The sequence below is a fragment of the Nerophis lumbriciformis genome, linkage group LG21 (assembly GCF_033978685.3).
Source record: "Nerophis lumbriciformis linkage group LG21, RoL_Nlum_v2.1, whole genome shotgun sequence".
NCBI classification, from domain to species: Eukaryota; Metazoa; Chordata; class Actinopteri; order Syngnathiformes; family Syngnathidae; genus Nerophis; species Nerophis lumbriciformis.
Genome location: NC_084568.2, coordinates 12,880,001 through 12,900,620, shown reverse-complemented (window position 1 = coordinate 12,900,620; position 20,620 = coordinate 12,880,001). Strand labels below are relative to the sequence as shown.

The 20,620-nt window shown below is 44.1% G+C and overlaps 2 protein-coding genes across 6 annotated transcripts in view; both read left to right on the top strand.

Moving 5' to 3' along the window:
* Window positions 1–9,399, top strand: part of adam15 (ADAM metallopeptidase domain 15) — a 36,552-nt gene extending 27,153 nt beyond the window's left edge. For all 5 annotated transcript variants that reach the window (XM_061982985.1, XM_061982983.1, XM_061982982.1 and 2 more), the window contains 6 exons: window positions 8,276–8,479; window positions 8,540–8,641; window positions 8,721–8,777; window positions 8,844–9,014; window positions 9,096–9,221; window positions 9,302–9,399. The gene's annotated coding sequence lies outside the window, so the exon portion shown is untranslated. The remainder of the gene's footprint in view (window positions 1–8,275; window positions 8,480–8,539; window positions 8,642–8,720; window positions 8,778–8,843; window positions 9,015–9,095; window positions 9,222–9,301) is intronic.
* Window positions 9,400–11,969: 2,570 nt separating this feature from the next.
* nudt17 (nudix (nucleoside diphosphate linked moiety X)-type motif 17) lies at window positions 11,970–20,113 on the top strand. The gene is made up of 8 exons (XM_061983308.1): window positions 11,970–12,054; window positions 14,316–14,443; window positions 14,552–14,735; window positions 14,809–14,834; window positions 14,901–15,004; window positions 15,082–15,163; window positions 19,686–19,819; window positions 19,900–20,113. Exons 1-8 carry the CDS (start codon window positions 11,970–11,972, stop codon window positions 20,111–20,113), a joined length of 957 nt encoding a protein of 318 aa, XP_061839292.1.
* The last annotated feature ends 507 nt before the right edge of the window (window positions 20,114–20,620 follow it).

Below are 20,620 nucleotides of genomic sequence, written 5' to 3'. Positions count from 1 at the left end.
GGCAAAACAGAACCACAGTTTTTTTACGATAAAGAAACTGGCAGCTCAGTTGCCAGAATTTTATCATAAAAAGCAGTTTTCTATTTACAGTAAAACTAAATCGACGTACATTTTACAGTAAAATTCTGGCAACCGAGCCGACAGTTTTTTACTGTAAAGAAAATAGCGTTACTGTTTTCTCATTCACAGTAGTAAGCTGTAAAAAAAAACACTGTAAATTTTACAGTAAAATTCTAACTGGGCTGCCCTTTTTTACTGTAAAAACAACTGTAGATATGAAACTGTGATGTATTACACTGTAAGTGTGTTCATGTTTGAAATAAACTAAAAGTTTTTACTGTACAACAAAAGCAGTACTGTTATTTCCATTTACAGTAATATGCTGTAAAAAAAACAGTACATTTTACAGTAAAATTGTTGCGAGTGAGCTCAGTTATTTTACTGTAAAAACTGGATTTTACAGTGTATTACTGTAAATGTCAAAACAGTACCACAGTTTTTTTACAGTAAAAACTGTCAGCTCAGTTGCCAGAATTTTATCGTAAAAAAGCAGTTTTCTATTAACAGTAAGAAAAAGTCACAAATATTAAAAACCACCGTGAATTTTACGTTAAAAATCTGGCAACTGAGCTGCCAGTTTTTACTCTAAAAACTGTAGATTTTACGGTGTATTACTTTAAATGGCAAAACGGTACCACAGGTTTTTTTTACAGTAAGAAATAGGCAGCTCAGTTGCCAGAATTTTTCCTTAAAAAAGCAGTTTTCTATTTGCAGTAAAAAACAAATGTAAATTTTACAGTAAAATTCTGGCGACTGAGCTGCCAGTTTTTACTGTAAAAAAACAGCAGTACTGTTTTTTCCATTTACAGTAATATGCTGTAAAAAAACAACTGTCAATTTTACAGTAAAATTGTTGCGACTGAGCTGCTAGTTTTTTTTACTGTAAAAACAACTGTAGATATTACAGTGTATTACAGTAAATGGAAAAATGGTACCACAGTTTTTTTACAGTAAAAAAAACTTCCAGCTCAGTTTTTAGAATTTCATCATAAAAAAACTGTTTTCTATTTACAGTAAGAAAAAGTCACAAATATTAAAAAGCACCGTAAAATTCACGGTAAAATTCTGGCAACTTAGCTGCCAGTTTTTACTGTAAAAACAACTAGATTTTACGGTGTATTACTTTAAATAGCAAAACGGTACCACACAGGAAGAAATTGGCAGTTCAGTTGCCAGAATTCTACCTTAAAAAGCAGTTTTCTATTTACAGTAAAAAAAAAAAAAAAAAAATGTAAATGTTACAGTAAAATACTGGCGACTGAGCTGTAAAAACCAGCAGTACCGTTTTTCCATTTACAGTAATATGCTGTAAAAAAAACTGTCAATTTTACGGTTAAATTATTGCGACTGAGCTGCCAGTTGTTTACTGTAAAAACAACTGTAGATTTTACAGTGTATTACAGTAAATGGTACCATAGTTTTATTTACAGTAAAAACTGGCAGCTCAGTTGCCAGAACTTTACTGTATTTTTTTTTTTTTAAATGTTTACTGCAAGTATACAAATGCCTGTTGACAGTAATATTCTGGCAACTGAGCTAGCAATATTTTTTTGTGTGTAAAAACGACTAGATTTTACAGTGTACTACTGTAAACGGTACCACAGGTTTTTTTTTACAGTAAAAAAAATGGCAGCTCAGTTGCCACAATTTTATCATGAAGAGCAGTTTTGTATTTACAGTTATGAAAACAACATACATTTTACGGTAATATTCTGGCAACCAAGCTAGCGTTTGTTTTTTTACAGTAAAAACTGGCAGCTCAGTTACCAGAACTTTACTGTATTTATTTTTTTTTTTTTTCCTGCGAGTAGAAAAATGCCTTTTTACAGTAATATTCTGGCAACTGAGCTAGCGATATTTTTGTGTGTGTAAAAACGACTAGATTTTTACAGTGTATTACTGTAAATGAAAAACGGTACCACAATGTTTTTACAGTAAAAAAAACTTAGCAGAACTTAACCGTAAAATATTAGGCGATATTTTTTTTTATTTTTTTTTTACTGTGAATAGGAAAATTATTTTAACGAGAATAATCAGGCAACTAAGCCAGTGTTTTGTTTGTTTGTTTTTTTGCAAAAAATAACTAGATTTTACGGTGTATTACTGTAAATGCACAACAGTACCACAGTTTTTTACAGTAAAAATCTGGCATCTCACTTGCTAGAATCTTATGGTTGAAAACAGCGGTACTGTTTTTTTCCATTCACAGTAAAATGCTGTAAAAACAACATTAAATTTAACTATTTTACCGTCATTTTTGCTGTGTACAATTTGATTGATTACTTGCTTTGAAATAAAAAATATTTATTTCTATTTTAACAAAACATTTTTTAGAATGTATGATAATATATTTGTTGCATCATTATAAACAAATCAATGAAATAATATGTCGATTCTGAAGTCGATCGAGTAGAATTTCCCAGAATTCAGCTGGCTTTGGATCTGTGATTGAGACAGATTTCCCGAAAATGATTCGTGATGCCTTCACGTGTCTTCGGGAATTGTGGTGCTCGATCCCACTTTTAGGTTCCACCTTTGTGTTTTAACTTGTACTTTTGTCATTCCGGCGGATTCGGACACAATTTGAGGAAGTAAAATGACCCCTTTGATCAAACGATAACCGAAATTACTTTTATATTAGCAATAGTTCAAAATGTCAGTGTCATTTACGACTTATTGAGGTGCACCTGAAAGCATCGACATTCGATCAGTGCATTGTTGACACATTGTAAGTCAACATCAAGTTAGGTTTTTGTTCCGACGAGTTAGGTTGTTTTCGAGCCTGGCATCAAACATAGTAAGTTGTTCTTTTCTTCGACTTTTAGTGAATATTTTCGGACTTTCTTATGTCGTTTTGTGAACGTGACGTGATGTCCGTTTATTCAGGTTTTCTTGCGTTTTTGAACAAGTAAGGAATTCACTCGTGCTTCAAAGCGGTAGGTCGAATTTTATGGTGAATTTGACGCACTTTGACGTCATCTTGATTATTTTTTTAAGCGTTAAGCGACCAAACGTTTTACTATTTACGCAATGAGACTTATCACCAGCAGGGGGTGTCACTATACGCTATTAGTACCGGAAATACGGTATGCTCGAAGTCAGCGTCACTTCCTGGTCATGTTTTTTTTTCACGTTTCACGTTCTGTGATATTTGAATGTTTTATTACTGTTTTGAACCAAAAAAAAGATTACCTAGGAATAAAAGTTAACAAGAATATAAACAAGGGGTCGATTTAAAAAAACAACTGAGTTTTATCGCCACATTTTCAACCACTTGTACTCTTCTGCCATTGCAGTAAATGACGCACTTCTGACTTCTACGGCGTTTTTATTTTTTTTAAATATTGATTTATTTTTTTTAACAATATAACTATATCTGAGGCCTGAAAAAAAGTAGACTTTTAAATGATAGGTATTGTGAATTGATGTATTTGATGTAAATAAAGTAGTAAAGTAAAAAAAAAAAAGATTGATTCCTTTGCCATTTACGGCTGCTGAACATACCGTTACGGTTTCAAAATACTTTTTTATGTTTTGTATATAATATTTTATTTGACATTGCTATTCAAATAAAGATTACAAAAGGAAAACCATGGTAACAGTGACAGCGTGCATCAACTTAACTCATACTTGCCAACCTTGAGACCTCCAAATTCGGGAGATTTTTTTTGGGGGGGGGGGGGGGTTAAGGGGGTAGGAGTATATTTATAGCTAGAATTCACTGAAATGTAAGTATTTCTTTTATATATATATATATATATATATATATATATATATATATATATATATATATATATATATATATATATATATGTATATATATATATATATATATATATATATATATATATATATGTATATATGATAAATAATAAATGATAAATGGGTGGCTCCTCTCTGAGCTGCCACCTTAACGTGGTAGAGGAGTTTGCGTGTCCCAATGATCCTAGGAGCTATGTTGTCCGGGGGCTTTATGCCCCCTGGTAGGGTCTCCCAAGGCAAACTGGTCCTAGGTGAGGGATCAGACAAAGAGCAGCTCGAAGATCTCTATGAGGAACACTGACAAGGAACCCAGATTTCCCTCGCCCGTACGCGGGTCACCGGGGCCCCCCTCTGGAGCCAGGCCCGGAGGTGGGGCACGATGGCGAGCGCCTGGTGGCCGGGCCTGCCCCCATGGGGCCCGGCCGGGCACAGCCCGAAGAGGCAACGTAGGTCCCCCCTCCAATGGGCTCACCACCCATAGCAGGGGTCATAGAGGTCGGGTGCGATGTGAGCTGGGCAGCAGCCGAAGGCAGGGCACTTGGCGGTCCGATCCTCGGCTACAGAAGCTAGCTCTTGGGACGTGGAACGTCACATCGCTGGGGGGGAAGGAGCCTGAGCTAGTGCGCGAGGTGGAGAAGTTCCGGCTAGATATAGTCGGACTCACTTCGACGCACAGCAAGGGCTCTGGAACCAGTTCTCTCGAGAGGGGCTGGACTCTCTTCCACTCTGGCGTTGCCGGCAGTGAGAGGCGACGGGCTGGGGTGGCAATTCTTGTTTCCCCCCGGCTCAGAGCCTGCACATTGGAGTTCAACCCGGTGGACGAGAGGGTAGCTTCCCTCCGCCTTCGGGTGGGGGAACGGGTCCTGACTGTGGTTTGCGCTTATGCGCCAAACCGCAGCTCAGAGTACCCACCCTTTTTGGATTCACTCGAGGGAGTACTTGAGAGTGCGCCCCCGGGTGATTCCCTCGTTCTACTGGGAGACTTCAATGCTCATGTTGGCAGCGACAGTGAAACCTGGAGAGGCGTGATTGGGAAGAATGGCCGCCCGGATCTGAATCCGAGTGGTGTTTTGTTATTGGACTTTTGTGCTCGTCACAGATTGTCAATAACAAACACCATGTTCAAACATAAGGGTGTCCATATGTGCACTTGGCACCAGGACACCCTAGGCCGCAGTTCCATGATCGACTTTGTAGTTGTGTCATCGGATTTGCGGCCTCATGTTTTGGACACTCGGGTGAAGAGAGGGGCGGAGCTTTCTACCGATCACCACCTGGTGGTGAGTTGGCTGCGATGGTGGGGGAGGATGCCGGACAGACCTGGCAGGCCCAAACGCATTGTGAGGGTTTGCTGGGAACGTCTGGCAGAGTCTCCTGTCAGAGAGAGTTTCAATTCCCACCTCCGGAAGAACTTTGAACATGTCACGAGGGAGGTGCTGGACATTGAGTCCGAATGGACCATGTTCCGCGCCTCTATTGTCGAGGCGGCTGATTGGAGCTGTGGCCGCAAGGTAGTTGGTGCTTGTCATGGCGGTAATCCTAGAACCCGTTGGTGGACACCGGCGGTGAGGGATGCCGTCAAGCTGAAGAAGGAGTCCTATCGGGTTCTTTTGGCTCATAGGACTCCTGAGGCAGCGGACAAGTACCGACAGGCCAAGCGGTGTGCGGCTTCAGCGGTCGCAGAGGCAAAAACTCGGACATGGGAGGAGTTCGGTGAGGCCATGGAAAACGACTTCCGGACGGCTTCGAAGCAATTCTGGTCCACCATCTGCCGCCTCAGGAAGGGGAAGCAGTGCACTATCAACACCGTGTATGGTGAGGATGGTGTTCTGCTGACCTCGACTGCGGATGTTGTGGATCGGTGGAGGGAATACTTCGAAGACCTCCTCAATCCCACCAACACGTCTTCCTATGAGGAAGCAGTGCCTGGGGAGTCTGTGGTGGGCTCTCTTATTTCTGGGGCTGAGGTTGCTGAGGTAGTTAAAAAGCTCCTCGGTGGCAAGGCCCCGGGGGTAGATGAGATCCGCCCGGAGTTCCTTAAGGCTCTGGATGCTGTGGGGCTGTCTTGGCTGACAAGACTCTGCAGCATCGCGTGGACATCGGGGGCGGTACCTCTGGATTGGCAGACCGGGGTGGTGGTTCCTCTCTTTAAGAAGGGGAACCGGAGGGTGTGTTCTAACTATTGTGGGATCACACTCCTCAGCCTTCCCGGTAAGGTCTATTCAGGTGTACTGGAGAGGAGGCTACGCCGGATAGTCGAACCTCGGATTCAGGAGGAACAGTGTGGTTTTCGTCCTGGTCGTGGAACTGTGGACCAGCTCTATACTCTCGGCAGGGTCCTTGAGGGTGCATGGGAGTTTGCCCAACCAGTCTACATGTGTTTTGTGGACTTGGAGAAGGCATTCGACCGTGTCCCTCGGGAAGTCCTGTGGGGAGTGCTCAGAGAGTACGGGGTATCGGACTGTCTGATTGTGGCAGTCCGCTCCCTGTATGATCAGTGCCAGAGCTTGGTCCGCATTGCCGGTAGTAAGTCGGACACGTTTCCAGTGAGGGTTGGACTCCGCCAAGGCTGCCCTTTGTCACCGATTCTGTTCATAACTTTTATGGACAGAGTTTCTAGGCGCAGTCAAGGCGTTGAGGGGATCTGGTTTGGTGGCTGAAGGATTAGGTCTCTGCTTTTTGCAGATGATGTGGTCCTGATGGCTTCATCTGGCCAGGATCTTCAGCTCTCACTGGATCGGTTCGCAGCTGAGTGTGAAGCGACTGGGATGAGAATCAGCACCTCCAAGTCAGAGTCCATGGTTCTCGCCCGGAAAAGGGTGGAGTGCCATCTCCGGGTTGGGGAGGAGATCTTGCCCCAATTGGAGGAGTTCAAGTACCTCGGAGTCTTGTTCACGAGTGGGGGAAGAGTGGATCGTGAGATCGACAGGCGGATCGGTGCGGCGTCTTCAGTAATGCGGACGCTGTATCGATCCGTTGTGGTGAAGAAGGAGCTGAGCCGGAAGGCAAAGCTCTCAATTTACCGGTCGATCTACGTTCCCATCCTCACCTATGGTCATGAGCTTTGGGTTATGACCGAAAGGACAAGATCACGGGTACAAGCGGCCGAAATGGGTTTCCTCCGCCGGGTGGCGGGGCTCTCCCTTAGAGATAGGGTGAGAAGCTCTGCCATCCGGGAGGAGCTCAAAGTAAAGCCGCTGCTCCTCCACATCGAGAGGAGCCAGATGAGGTGGTTCGGGCATCTGGTCAGGATGCCACCCGAACGCCTCCCTAGGGAGGTGTTTAGGGCACGTCCCACCGGTAGGAGGCCGCGGGGAAGACCCAGGACACGTTGGGAAGACTATGTCTCCCGGCTGGCCTGGGAACGCCTCGGTGTCCCACAGGAAGAGCTGGACGAAGTGGCTGGGGAGAGGGAAGTCTGGGCTTCCCTGCTTAAGCTGCTGCCCCTGCGACCCGACCTAGGATAAGCGGAGGAAGATGGATGGATGGATGGGTTGTACTTGTATAGCGCTTTTCTACCTTCAAGGTACTCAAAGCGCTTTGACACTACTTCCACATTTACCCATTCACACACACATTCACACACTGATGGAGGGAGCTGCCATGCAAGGCGTTAACCAGCACCCATCAGGAGCAAGGGTGAAGTGTCTTGCTCAGGACACAACGGACATGACGAGGTTGGTACTAGGTGGGGATTGAACCAGGGACCCTCGGGTCGCGCACGGCCACTCTTCCACTGCGCCACGCCGTCATAAATATAAAATAAATACTTGACTTTCAGTGAATTCTATATATATATATATATATATATATATATATATATATATATATATATGTATGTATTTTATTATATACATGTATCTATTTTATTATATATATATACATATAAATAAAGTAAATACTTGAATTTCAGTGTTCATTTATTTACACATATACACACACATAACACTCCTCTACTCATCGTTGTATTTGAAAGTGCAATGCTTTGCAGCCAGTAGCACAGCCTTTGAAGGAGCGTAGGTATGGGCAGTGTAATATTCTGGGTTGGAGTCAATAACCAGGCGAGGTGATGTAGTTACGTCTCTTTACTTCATACTTCAGAACCACCTCCCACACTTGCCGTCAGGGTGCGCAATACAACGTAAACCGTTGGCCAACCAAAAAGTAACCACAGAACACTAGTGTTCTGTGGTTACTTTTTGGTTGGCCAAGCGGACGTGACGACAGGCTGTCCTCACTCAGGTCCGCACGGACCTGGAGGGGGCGTGCCTTAAGTCCGGCTGGAAATCGGGAGAAATTCGGGAGAATGGTTGTCCGGGGAGGTTTTCGGGAGAGGCACTGAAATTCGGGAGTCTCCCGGAAAATTCGGGAGGGTTGGCACTTAACTGCTGTAAAACAAGTTGATGGAAGTGACGTAGTGTAGTGCTAATAACGTGTGATGTCATTCGAACAGCAAAACATGGCGTCCTCATCCGTCGCCAGGCTGGGTGGTCTGGTGATCGTCACTCAGGTCATCCCTCAGGATCAAGCTTCTATCCCGCTTCAGACGCCCAGAGGCAGCGCCGCGGAAGAGACCTCGACCCCTGTCTCCCCCTCCAAGACGGAGGATGATGTGCCCAAAGCGAACCTGGAGGGGGCGGTGCTGCTTGGCCTCGGGGTTAGTGAGCGTGACCCGCCACGCATGAGCGGGCGACTTCATGTGTGTGTGTGTGTGCAGGTGGTCCAGGTGGTCATCGGGCTGCTGTCTGTTCTTTTCAGCTTGACCGCCGCCTACCCGCCGTTCCTAACGCTCCACGTGGCGTTCTGCGGCGGCGTGTTGGTGCGTTGGCGCGTCCGCCGCAGACTGTTGGGTTTTTTTTATTCTCCACTGATGAGTTTGTCTTTCTGCTCTTGAGCAGTTTGTGGTTTCGGGCTGGATGGCAGCGTAATCGAGGAGGCGGGTCTCGTCGGCACGGGTGAGTTGATGACGTCATTGCCGCCGTGCTCTGATCGGCCGGCTTGATTGTCGCCCCGCCTTGCAGATGTGGGCGTGTCTGGCGTTGAACGCTATCAGCGTGCTGTTTAGCCTCGGAGGCATGGCCTACCTGGGCTGGGTGTTGGCCTCCGGCCCCTTGTCTGAGCAATTGTGCGATGACCCCGACGATGACCCCGACAGAGACAACTGGTGCGTCGGCCAACTATGGCCGCTAGACGTACGTTTACCAGCTCTAATAGTTGCCAGTGGGCGGAGATTTGCCACACTCGTCCTTACAGAGGTGACGTGTGTCTTCCAGGTGCTCGTGTCGGGCCTGCGAGGTTTCTTCCTGGTTCTGCTCATCCTCCAGGCGTGTGTCGCCGTCGCCGCCTGCGTCCTCGCCACCATGGGCATCAGGCAACTCCACCACTACGTGCCCATCACGGTAAGGCGGGGCGCTGTGGCGTCGTTCCAGATGATTCGCGTGACCAAATACAGCCGCTGAGCAGACCTTTGACCCTTCAGGTGCCGATTGAGGAGCACCGCTGTGACGGCAGGAAAGAGGAGGAGCCACAGTCCCCCTGATAACAAATTATTGATAATTAAATGAATCAATACCGTTAGCATTAGCGACTTCCGTTTCATTAAATGCACTGAGTCGTGTGTGTGTGTGTGTGTGTGTGTGTGTGTGTGTGTGTGTATGTGTGTGTGTGTGTATTCAATTCAAGTGTATTAATATGGCATCAGTTCTTGACAAAAGTCCTGTCTAAATGGAGCAGGTCTAGAGGTTAAAGAGAACCACTTGATCCCGACATGAGCATATTAGCATGTGTGTCTTAGTATATGTTTGTTAAAATGTGTATAGAAGCATGTGTGTGTTAACATGTGTGTGTTACTGTAGCATGTACGCTGAAGACTACCGTGAGTGTTGACATCCATCCATCCATCCATTTTCTACCGCTTATTCCCTTTTGGGGTCGCGGGGGGCGCTGGAGCCTATCTCAGCTACAATCGGGCGGAAGGCGTCGTACACCCTGGACAAGTCGCCACCTCATCGCAGGGCCAACACAGATAGACAGACAACATTCACACTCACATCCACACACTAGGGCCAATTTAGTGTTGCCAATCAACTTATCCCCAGGTGCATGTCTTTGGATGTGTGAGGAAGCCGGAGTACCCGGAGGGAACCCACGCAGTCACGGGGAGAACATGCAAACTCCACACAGAAAGATCCCGAGCCCAGGATTGAACCCAAGACTACTCAGGACCTTCGTATTGTGAGGCAGATGCACTAACCCCTCTTTAATGATCGAATTGTGTCATTTCCCACAACAGTCAGCGGACCCTGAAGCAGGGTCGTGTATAAGGCATAACTTTTATTGTGAAGTGTCGTACCGGATGTAGGGTCAAACTACATCTCTCTTGCAGGAAGTTAGCTGTTTTTGCTTCTGTCTCGTAAGTCCACAACTTTATACTAAATGTGTTAAAGTATTATGTTTGTCACGACATTGTTTGATAGATCACACCGAATGGCCATTTTTATTACCGTGGATTGAGCTAGTTAGCGTTAGCAACAGCTAGTTGGTCGTCAAGTATTAGCATTGGTTAGTATTGTTAGCAAAAAGCCAATATTTTACTTTGACTTAGGTTTGTGTGCAAAATTTCGAAGATTAATTGAGATACATGAAACCAGTATTATCAGACATTGTCTTGCTAAGATGATTCGAGTGATATAGGTATCATTTTAATGTGATAAATATTAAATGTATGGATTATTGAAACGGGTGTTAATGCACTAATTTCTTGGTAACTTTCTAAAATGAAGGCAATATTTGTTAATATTACAAGTCTGACATTTTTATTAAAAATATCCTCATTTCCTGTTGATTTATTCAATTTTAAAAAGGTTGGTATCATTGGAAAGCTAATAAACCGAAAAGGTTTCATTATGCATTAATGATGTTAATTATTTTTAAATACATTCATTCCAAAGTACTCCATTCTTCTTTAAAACAGCTAAAAGGAACCCACCAAACTAATTACCTTAAAATAATTATAAAAACCGAGGGAGTACAAGACCAATGTTTACAAAATAAAGGCCGAGAAAATAATGGCCAATCAGAGCTCAAAATGGCAGTCACGTGATGTAATCGTCAGGTGAGCTAATCGTGACGTTGAATTAGAACATTTGGCTTCCAAAATATGTGTCGAAAAAGCAAATTGATAGCCCAGAATAAACAACTGCGCCATAAGTTGTTTGAATATACAGTAATAATATACATAAAGCACAACTACGGTGTATTTTGAACTGATTCAAAACATGAAATTTGCTTTGGAAGTAAGGGAAAATGTGACTAAACATGGCTGCTCAGACTTGGCTTGTGAGTCACAATTTTTTGGACCCTGGTCTCTTGTTTTGTGACTCACAAAACAAGAGACCAGGGTCCAAAAAATTGTTGTTATGCGGAGGAGTTTTGTCGAGTAAACTTGGAAAATGTGGTGAGAGACTTTAGGCGCGAGGACTTGTTCAATCCGAAAACGTCGCTCAAACTCCCACCTCAGACAGCACTTGGCTCTCCACGTACCAGCATAATGACCAACATTAAACTGCAGTAGCATAGTAGGCCTAAGTATTCATTATAAACAAGGCAGAGGTTTTATTTAACAAGTATATTTCATCATTTGGGCCACTGTAACATTACACACCGTTTGAACAGTAACACTGTGTTTGACTGTAAGAAAAAAACAACACTGTACTTTAATCAAGTGAATCCTAGGCGTACCACTAGATGTAGCCTGCGTACCACCACAGTCTTGGAATCACTAAATTAGGATATGTATTCCACCGTCGTCATCAGTATTGGTGTATAGTGGTGATGAAAACAACATGAATGCAGTTGTACTACAGCGTTCATGTACTACAGCGTTCATGTACTACAACTATTCAAAATTCCGGGATCAAACATGAAACGAGTGACCACTGCGGATATCCAGCCACCGGCGAATACACACTTACCTATTTGATTTGTTCCTATTTACAGGCTTTAGTAACAACACCACTACTACATAAGTTATCACTATGTTATTTTCCCAACTAAATGATTGTTGATACTTGCGTGGGTGTGTTTCACCTCGTAAGTGGCGCGACGTGGACTGACGGGGGCGCTAACGAGCAGGAGAACGAGGCGGGATGGAGAAGGTTCGCAGGGTTCTGGTGTCAGTGTGTCGGGATGGAGTGGCGCCACAGAATGTTCCCTTTCTTCAGGTGTGCGCGTGTATGGAAGTATTATTGTAACAAAATTATTTGCAAAGGCGTAGCTCAATGTGTGCGTCTATAATCCAATTCACGTGCCCGTGTACTAATGCCTGTTTATATATCAATCTGTGTGTGTGTAATCCAATTCATGTGTCCGTGTACTAAGGTGTGTATCTGTATGTTAATCTGTGTGTGTGTGTAATCCAATTCATGTGTCCATGTAATAATGTGTGTCTGTATATCAATCTCTGTGTGTGTAATCCAGTTCATGTGTCCATGTACTAACGTGTGTGTGTCTGTATATCAATCTGTGTGTGTGTAATCCATCCATCTATTTTCTACCGCTTGTCCCTTTCGGTGTCGCAGAGGGTGCCGGAGCCTATCTCTGTCAATTCATGTGTCTGTGTGTGTATCTGTATCTCAAAATGTGCGTCTGCAATCCAAATTGTGTGTCCATGTATTTATGTGTGTCTCTGTATCTCAATGTGTGTGTGTAGTGCAATTCCCATGTCCATGTATTTCTGTGTGTCTGTATCTCAATCTGTGTGTGTGTAATCCAATTCATGTTTTCGTGTACTAAGGTGTGTATCTGTATCTCAATCTGTGTGTGTGTGTGTGTGTGTGTGTGTGTGTGTGTGTGCGTGTGTGCGTGCGTGCGTGTGTGTGTGTGTGTGTGTGTGTGTGTGTGTGTGTGTGTGTGTGTGTGTGTGGACTCCAATTGATGTGTCCATGTCTGTATATCAACTTGTGTGCCTGCAATCCAAATTGCGTGTCCATGTACTTATGTGTGTCTCTGTATATCAATGTGTGTGCGTGTAGTCCAATTCACATGTCCATGTATTTGTGTGTGTCTGTATCTCAATCTGTGTGTGTGTAATCCAATTCATGTGTCCGTGTACTAAAGTCTGTATCTGTATCTCAATCTGTGTGTGTGTGTGTGTGTGTGTGTGTGTGTGTGTGTGTGTGTGTGTGTGTGTGTGTGTGTGTGTGTGTGTGTGGACTCCAATTCATGTGTCCATGTAATAATATGAGTCTGTATATCAACATGTGTGTGTGTAATCCATCCATCCATTTTCTACTGCTTGTCCCTTTCGGTGTCGCAGAGGGTGCTGGAGCTTATATCAGCCAATTCATGTGTCTGTGTTTGTATCTGTATCTCAATATGTGCGTCTGCAATCCAAATTGCCTGTCCATGTATTTATGTGTGTGTCTGTATCTCAATGTGTGTGTGTAGTCCATATCACATGTCCATGTATTTATGTGTGTGTCTGTATCTCAATCTGTGTGTGTGTAATCTAATTAATGTGTCAATATACTAATGTGTGTCTGTATATCACTCTTTGTGTGTGTGTGTGTGTGTGTGTATGTGTATGTGTGTAATTCAATTCACGTGTCCGTGTCCTAATGTTTGTGCCTGTATCTCAATCTGTGTGTGTGCAATCTAATTCAGGTGTCTGTGTATTTATGTGTGTCTGTATCTCAATCTGTGTGTGTAATCAGATCTGAGTGTGCCTGTTCTAATTAGTGTGTCTGTATTATGATTTGTCTGTGGGTAAAAAAAAAATCAAGATGTCCTGATTTCGATCTATGCGTGTGTATAAAAAAAAAAATGTGTGTGTCTGTATTCAGAATTGTGTAAAGCAAGAACCCTTGATAGGCTATTTAAACATGACTTTTGCTACACCTCTGTCGTGGAAGATGTGTTTGTGTGTATGAATTGGATTACACACACACAGGGACGGCGTGGCTCGGTTGGTAGAGCGGCCGTGTCAGCACCTTGAGGGTTCCTGGTTCGATCCCCGGCTTGCAGCATCCTAGTCACGTACGTTGTGTCCTCGGCAAGACACTTCACCGTTGCTCCTGATGGGTCGTGGTTAGTGCCTTTCACGGCAGCTCCCGCCATCAGTGTGTGAATGTGGAAATAGTGTCAAAGCGCTTTGAGTATCTTGAAGGTAGAAAAGTGCTATACAAGTATAACTTAAAAAAATAAATAAATTGTTCAAACTTTTGCGTGTATCCAGATTTGTGTGTGAAGCAGGATCAGTTTATTTTTATTTTTACCCACAGACAAATCATAATACGGACACACAAATTAAGACACGCACACGCGGACCCGATTACACACACACAGATTGATATACAGACACATACATTAGTACACAAACCCGTGAATTCGATTACAGACGCACAGATTTAGATACGCGTTTGCAAATAATTTTGCTAGAATAATGTGTGTGGGTGACTTTTCTCATTCTTTGAGTGCATGAACTCACCTTGGAGGCGGGGTCTTCCTGCAGAGCGTCACAGGTCACTTTGGCGCTGCTGACCAGGTGAAGGTGCGCTGCTGGCTGGAGCGGAACCGCTTAATGGTTCTCAAAGACGACACGGACCGAGGAGTTCCACTGAAGGTGCCACACGCGCACGCTCATCACCAAAGTCACATGACCTGTGTCGTGATTTGACAGCCGTCTTGGTGATGGGATGACATCATCAACACCGTTTGTTTTAATCGCCAGAGGGCCGCCTCCTGTCCCATCAAGCACCTCTCCGCCGAAGATGCAGCTGCCATCCCATTGGACATTCAGCAACGTGGAGTGGATGTGGGCGTGTCCATCATCCTGCAGACAGCCAATGAGCGGGTGTTGCTGACACGACGGGCGACGCAACTGCGGATATTCCCCAACGTTTGGGTTCCGCCTGGTGAGTGGCCACGTTCTACGCGGCCCCCCGCTGGTAACTGCCTCCTAACGACCCTGCTTGTCTCTCCCGACAGGTGGCCATGTTGAACCCGATGAGACGGTACGTTCTCTCAGACTTTAGTTTAGACGCCGACGTTGTGCTAGCGAGCAACATGTGTGCGTGCAGCTGCTGGAGGCGGGCCTCAGGGAATTGAAGGAGGAAACAGGATTGTATCTGGAAGCGGAACAGTTCCCGAGTCCAAAGGTTCTTGGTGTTTGGGAGGTGAGAGGGTGACATTTAAATGGGATCGGGGGGGGGCTTGTCAATAAAAAAAACTAAAGTGATAGTAGTCAGTGTACCCCTCCAGGCTGAGCGCAGGACTCCCCCACAGACACCACCTTGTCATCTACCTGCTGCTGCGCTCGTCACGCACGCACCTGCAGCTTCAGGTAACTACTACGGAAGCATTATTGTCGCAAAACTATTTGCAAATGCGCATCTCAATCTGTGCGTCTGTAATCTGATTGACGTGTCCGTGTACTAATTTATGTGTCTGTATCTCAATTTGTGTGTGTGTAATCTGATTCATGTGTCCATGTACTAATTTGTGTGTCTGTATCTCCCGCCCGAGTGCAGCTGGGATAAGCTCCTACATCCCCCGCGACCCCGAGAGGGACAAGCGGTAGAAAATGGATGGATGCATGTATCTCAATCTGGTTGCGTAATCAGGTCTGTGTGTGTGTGTGTGTGTGTTTTAATTTGTGTCCGTATTTCCATTGATGTGTGTGTAAAAGAAAAAAAATATGTCTGTCCTTATTTTGATATGTGTGTGTGTGGGAAAAAAACGTGAGTTTGTGTCTTCCGATTTGTGTGTAGCAACAACGCTGTCTTTTAACACGCAACTTTTAACACGCAACTTTTACAATTTGTGTGTCCGTATTTCGATTTGTGTGTGTGTAAAAAAAAAACAAATTGAAATACGGACACACAAATTAAAACACGCATACCAGGATCTAGATCTTTTTACGTGTGACTTTTAGACTTAGACTTAGACAAACTTTATTGATCCACAAGGGAAATTGTTCCAAACAGTAGCTCAGTTTCAAAGGATGGAAAGGATAATGCAGGTATTAAGTAGAATAAAAATGTACCATAATAGCAATATAAAATATAACATATATGTAATATTTACATATTATATATACAGTATATAATATATACTGATATATTATAGTATTATATTATATTATATTTTTATATAATATATACAATATATAACAAATCCCAAGTACCATGTACAATATTACAGTATATGTAACAGCTGCAGCAAAAAAACGAAATTGGGATTTTTGTGTCCGAATTTCGATTTGTGTGCGTGTAAAAAAAAACAACCAAATATGTCTGTCTGTATTGCAATCTGTGTGTGTGTGATAAAAAACGTGTGTCTGTGTATTCCGATTAGTGTAGCAAAAACCTTGTCTTTATACACGCAACTTTTACAATTCGCGTGTACGTATTTCGAGTTTTGTGTGTGTAAAAAAAAACAACTAATTGAAATACGGACACACAAATTAACACACGCACACCAGGATCTAATTACACACACAAAGATTGAGATATAGACACAAATCTTACACAGCAGAAGTGTCGCAAAAGTCATGTGTAAAAAGACAGCTAATCAGGGTTCCTGCTTAACACAAATCTGAATACACAAACACACACATTTTTTACACACACTCAGATCAAAAATCGGACGGACAGATTTTTTTTTTTTTACACACATGCACAGACACAAGCCCGTTCTTGTATTTGTTACCTTCTTGAGACCTCTGAAAAATGGCTACGTCTTTAGGACCACCCTTTCTAGATATATAAAGACTTATATTTACAACATTAATAATATATACATACTATGTAAATATAAATACACTTTATTGAATTTTTTTTGTAATTGGTTTTAATCTTCATTATTTACTTCAAGTTATTACAGTACGTCTCTATATACATTTTTTTTTATTATTATTAATTTTGGCCAAAAGGGCCGCATTTCAAGTTCTTACACACGCGTGTTATTACCAGTGTTGAGTTAGTTACTGAAAACCAGTAACTAGTTACAGTTACTAGTTACTTTATTTCAAAAGTAACTCAGTTACAGTTACTTAAACCAAAAAGTAATGCGTTACTGTGAAAATTAACTATTTAGTAACTTTTTTATTCTTCTTTTTAAAAAAAAAAAAAGCTCCCATTAATGCTCTTTTAGCCTTCATTTCAGTACTGTTATCGCACTGGAGAATAATACAATCTGTTGATCAACTTGACATGCATTTGCATCACTGAACTCTGCTAAGCAATGTGGTCTACATACAACACACAAAGACAAAGCTATGTTTCAAAGGGCCAATTTATTTCAGGCCAGAACAAATTGACAAAACTATTTTAAATAGCTGCAACATAACATACATAAGTAACAAACAGCATAATAACAACATAGCTGTAAACCTGGCTTCACCTAAGGAAGGCACACATGACATACACAAAGCCTAACCAGGCAGATTTGAATTGTTGTTTTGGGCAGTAGGCGGGATCCTTGATCCAAGACACAACTTACATTTAACTATAATGTTCTTTTCTCTGTAATCGACAAAAAAAAAGAAGTGAGAATATCTCCATGTTAAGACACTCGAGTCTGCGGCTCCGTTGTTAGTAAACACAGACACGCCCCCCTCCGCTCCCCTCACCTGCCCTCCCCTCCCCTCCCCACACCCACATCCACACCCAGACACACACAGAGCGCGCCTCCGGCTTGTGACACAAGAACATTCAGAAGGACAACACTGCAACTCTCCAATAAAACACACTCAGATCTTCTGTTTCTAGCCGATACTACATACAAAATAACGTAAAATAACGCAGTAACGCATCATGGAGTAACGGTAACTGAGTTACTGAATATAAAAAATAACGCGTTAGATTACTAGTTACCGCCGAAACTAACGGCGTTACCGTAACGTCCCAACACTGGTTATTACATATGTTGGCCAGAGGGTTGATGTCTCAAGAAGGGTAGATACAAGAACACACACACACACACACACACACACACACACACACACACACACACACACACACACACACACACACACACACACACACACACACACACACACACAATCTTGTATTTGTTACCTTCTTAACACCTCCGAAAAATGCCTACCTCTTTAGGACCAGCCTTTCTAGATATATAAAGATTTATATTTACAACATTAATAATATATACATACTATGTATTAGAGATGCGCGGTTTGCGGGCACAACCGTGGAGTCCGCGGATTATCCGCGGATCGGGCCGATGAAATAAAAAAAAATTAGATTTTATCCGCGGGTCGGGTCGGGTCGGGCGGTTGAAATAAAAAAAAATTAGATTTTAAATAGATTCAGGCGGGTGGCAGTTAAACCAATTGGGAAATATATATACATAGTTAAATGTTGTTACCCACATACGAAAAACAAGCAGGCACCTGCTGCATATGCCACAACAGAAGAAAAAAAAAAAAAGAGATGGACACTTTTACGGAGCGGAGAAGGGACGCCTCGCCTGGGTCCGGGACCGAGGCCCCTTCCCCCGAGAGGGCCCCACCGGGAGCCGTTGCTGAGGCGATCCGCGAGAAGGGCCCGACGCACGTCCAGGGTCACCACCGCGCCCACCGCACCGACACCCCGCCTCGTCCGCCTTCGCCGCGGCCGGCGTCACGCGCAGCAGGTAAGCAGCTTACCTGCCCGCCACCCCCGTGGCCGGGGGCTCGTAACAGGGGTCACTCCGCGCGCAGTGCGCTCACGAAAGGGGTGGGGCTCACCCTGGTTGATATAGACAGCAGGACGGTGGCCATGGAAGTCGGAACCCGCTAAGGAGTGTGTAACAACCCACCTGCCGAATCAACTAGCCCTGAAAATGGATGGCGCTGGAGCGTCGGGCCCATACCCGGCCGTCGCCGGCAGCGAGACGCGCTTGGAGGTGCGCTCAGCGCGGCTCCCATATGATTGCGCACTGGTGTGCGTCTGGGTCGTGACAGCGTGGCACGCGAATGTCTGTGCTGCATTGGATCAGTCTCCTTTCTTTAACAGGCAAAAGCTTTATAACCTCACTAATGCCTTGCATCGTCTATATTAGATATATAACAACGGGCGGGTGCGGGCGGGTGCGGTTATGATCAAATGTTACATCGGGTGTATGGCGGATGGTTGACGACTTTCTGATGCGGTTGCGGATGAAATAATTGCCTATCCGCGCATCTCTACTATGTATATATAAAAAAAGATAAGCTTTGGGGTTTTTTTTTTGTAATTTTTTTAATCTTCATTATTTACTCCGTTATTACAGTATGTCTCTATATAATTATTTTTATTTTTATTAATTTTGTCCAAAGTTGGCGCATTTAAATTTCTTACACACACCTGTTATTACATATGTTGGCCAGAGGGGGAGCACTTCAAATTTTTACACACACTTGTTATTTTATATGTTGACCAGAGGGTTGATGTCTCAAGAAGGGTAGGGATACAAGAACACCCCCCCCCCACACACACACACACACACACACACACACACACACACACACACACATCGAAATACTTCACTCAAAATTAGCCAGACATTTTTTTTTTTTTTACACACACACACGGAGATCTGATTACACACACGCAAATTAAAATACGGACACAAAAATTAAAACACGTGGACAAAGATCTGAATACACACACAGATTGAGATTCAGACACACAATTTAGTACACTGACACCTGCATGGGATTACAGAGTGAGATACACATTTGCAAATAGTTTTGCTACAATAATACTTCCGTAACCAAACTTGTTCATTCGTTCATGTACTTGCTCTTGTATGCATTCATTCGTCGTTGCATGTTAGCATGCTTAAGCTTAAAAAAAAAGCAACGGAATTGGTTACGCCACCAGGACTGTCTGCGCCCCTCCCCCGCCGAGGTCAGCGCTTGTCTTTGGGCCGACGTCCGGCTGGTCGGTGCTGTTGTGTCGGCGACAGACGGACACGACGGCGAGGTCCACGCGGACCACCTTCCCGCTGCCATCAGGTGTGACCGCCGAATGTTTTGAGTCGAGGCACGCCCTAGTGACCTTTTGACCTGTCCTACCCCCTCCACCTTCCCCGCAGGGTGTCGGAGGTGTGCCCTGAGGGAGGACTGCGGGACGCCACGCTACCGCTGAGCGTCTTGGTCAGCCGGATACCTTCCAGTGGTCCCGATGTAGAGCGGGTCAGCACCGGGACAAAGTTTGCTCTGGACCTGTGGCTGAAGACCACCAAAGAGACGACTTCTGACCCCCACCCTTGTCAAACAAATGATGATGTCACTCTGACCAGCACGTGAATTAAATAAAAAATTTAAAAAGTAGTGAAAAAACTAATTGTACGTATGGTTTTCTACACCAAAAGCAGCAGCACCTTGTCCATGCTCCCTGCTGCTGCACGCCCACCATCCTGCTGGTGCGTTCCTCCTCAACCTCTGCACGCACCTCCTTCAGGACTAGTTGGCGCTTGTCCTTACCACGTGCCTTCTCGTAGCGAGGTTGGAGGAAGGCTCCCAGCCCAGCACGGCCTGTTGCCACCATGCCCATCAGGGCCTTATGTCTCAGCCGAGACTCAGCTACAAAAAAAAGTCATATTTATTTTGATTGTTACATCTTGAAGTACATTTGTGCAGGTGGGTGTGAATGTACCCATTACCAGAGATGTACACTTTTGGAAGTAGTTTGACATGTACTTCGGTATCAGGGAGGTGTAGCGAATTTTATAGACTAGGCTCCGTGCAAGTTGTTTTACTCTGTCCTCCACCCTGAGCCAGCCCACTTTGGAGAAGTGGGTAGGAGTGAGGTGT

Bases quoted from the DNA above. Each gene is read 5' to 3' on its own strand.
- nudt17 (XM_061983308.1), top strand. From the start codon at position 11,970: ATGGAGAAGGTTCGCAGGGTTCTGGTGTCAGTGTGTCGGGATGGAGTG. The intron at 12,055-14,315 runs GTATGGAAGTAT...CTCACCTTGGAG, and splicing joins CTTTCTTCAGGTGTGCGCGT to GCGGGGTCTTCCTGCAGAGC. The intron at 15,005-15,081 runs GTGACATTTAAA...GTACCCCTCCAG, and splicing joins GGTGTTTGGGAGGTGAGAGG to GCTGAGCGCAGGACTCCCCC.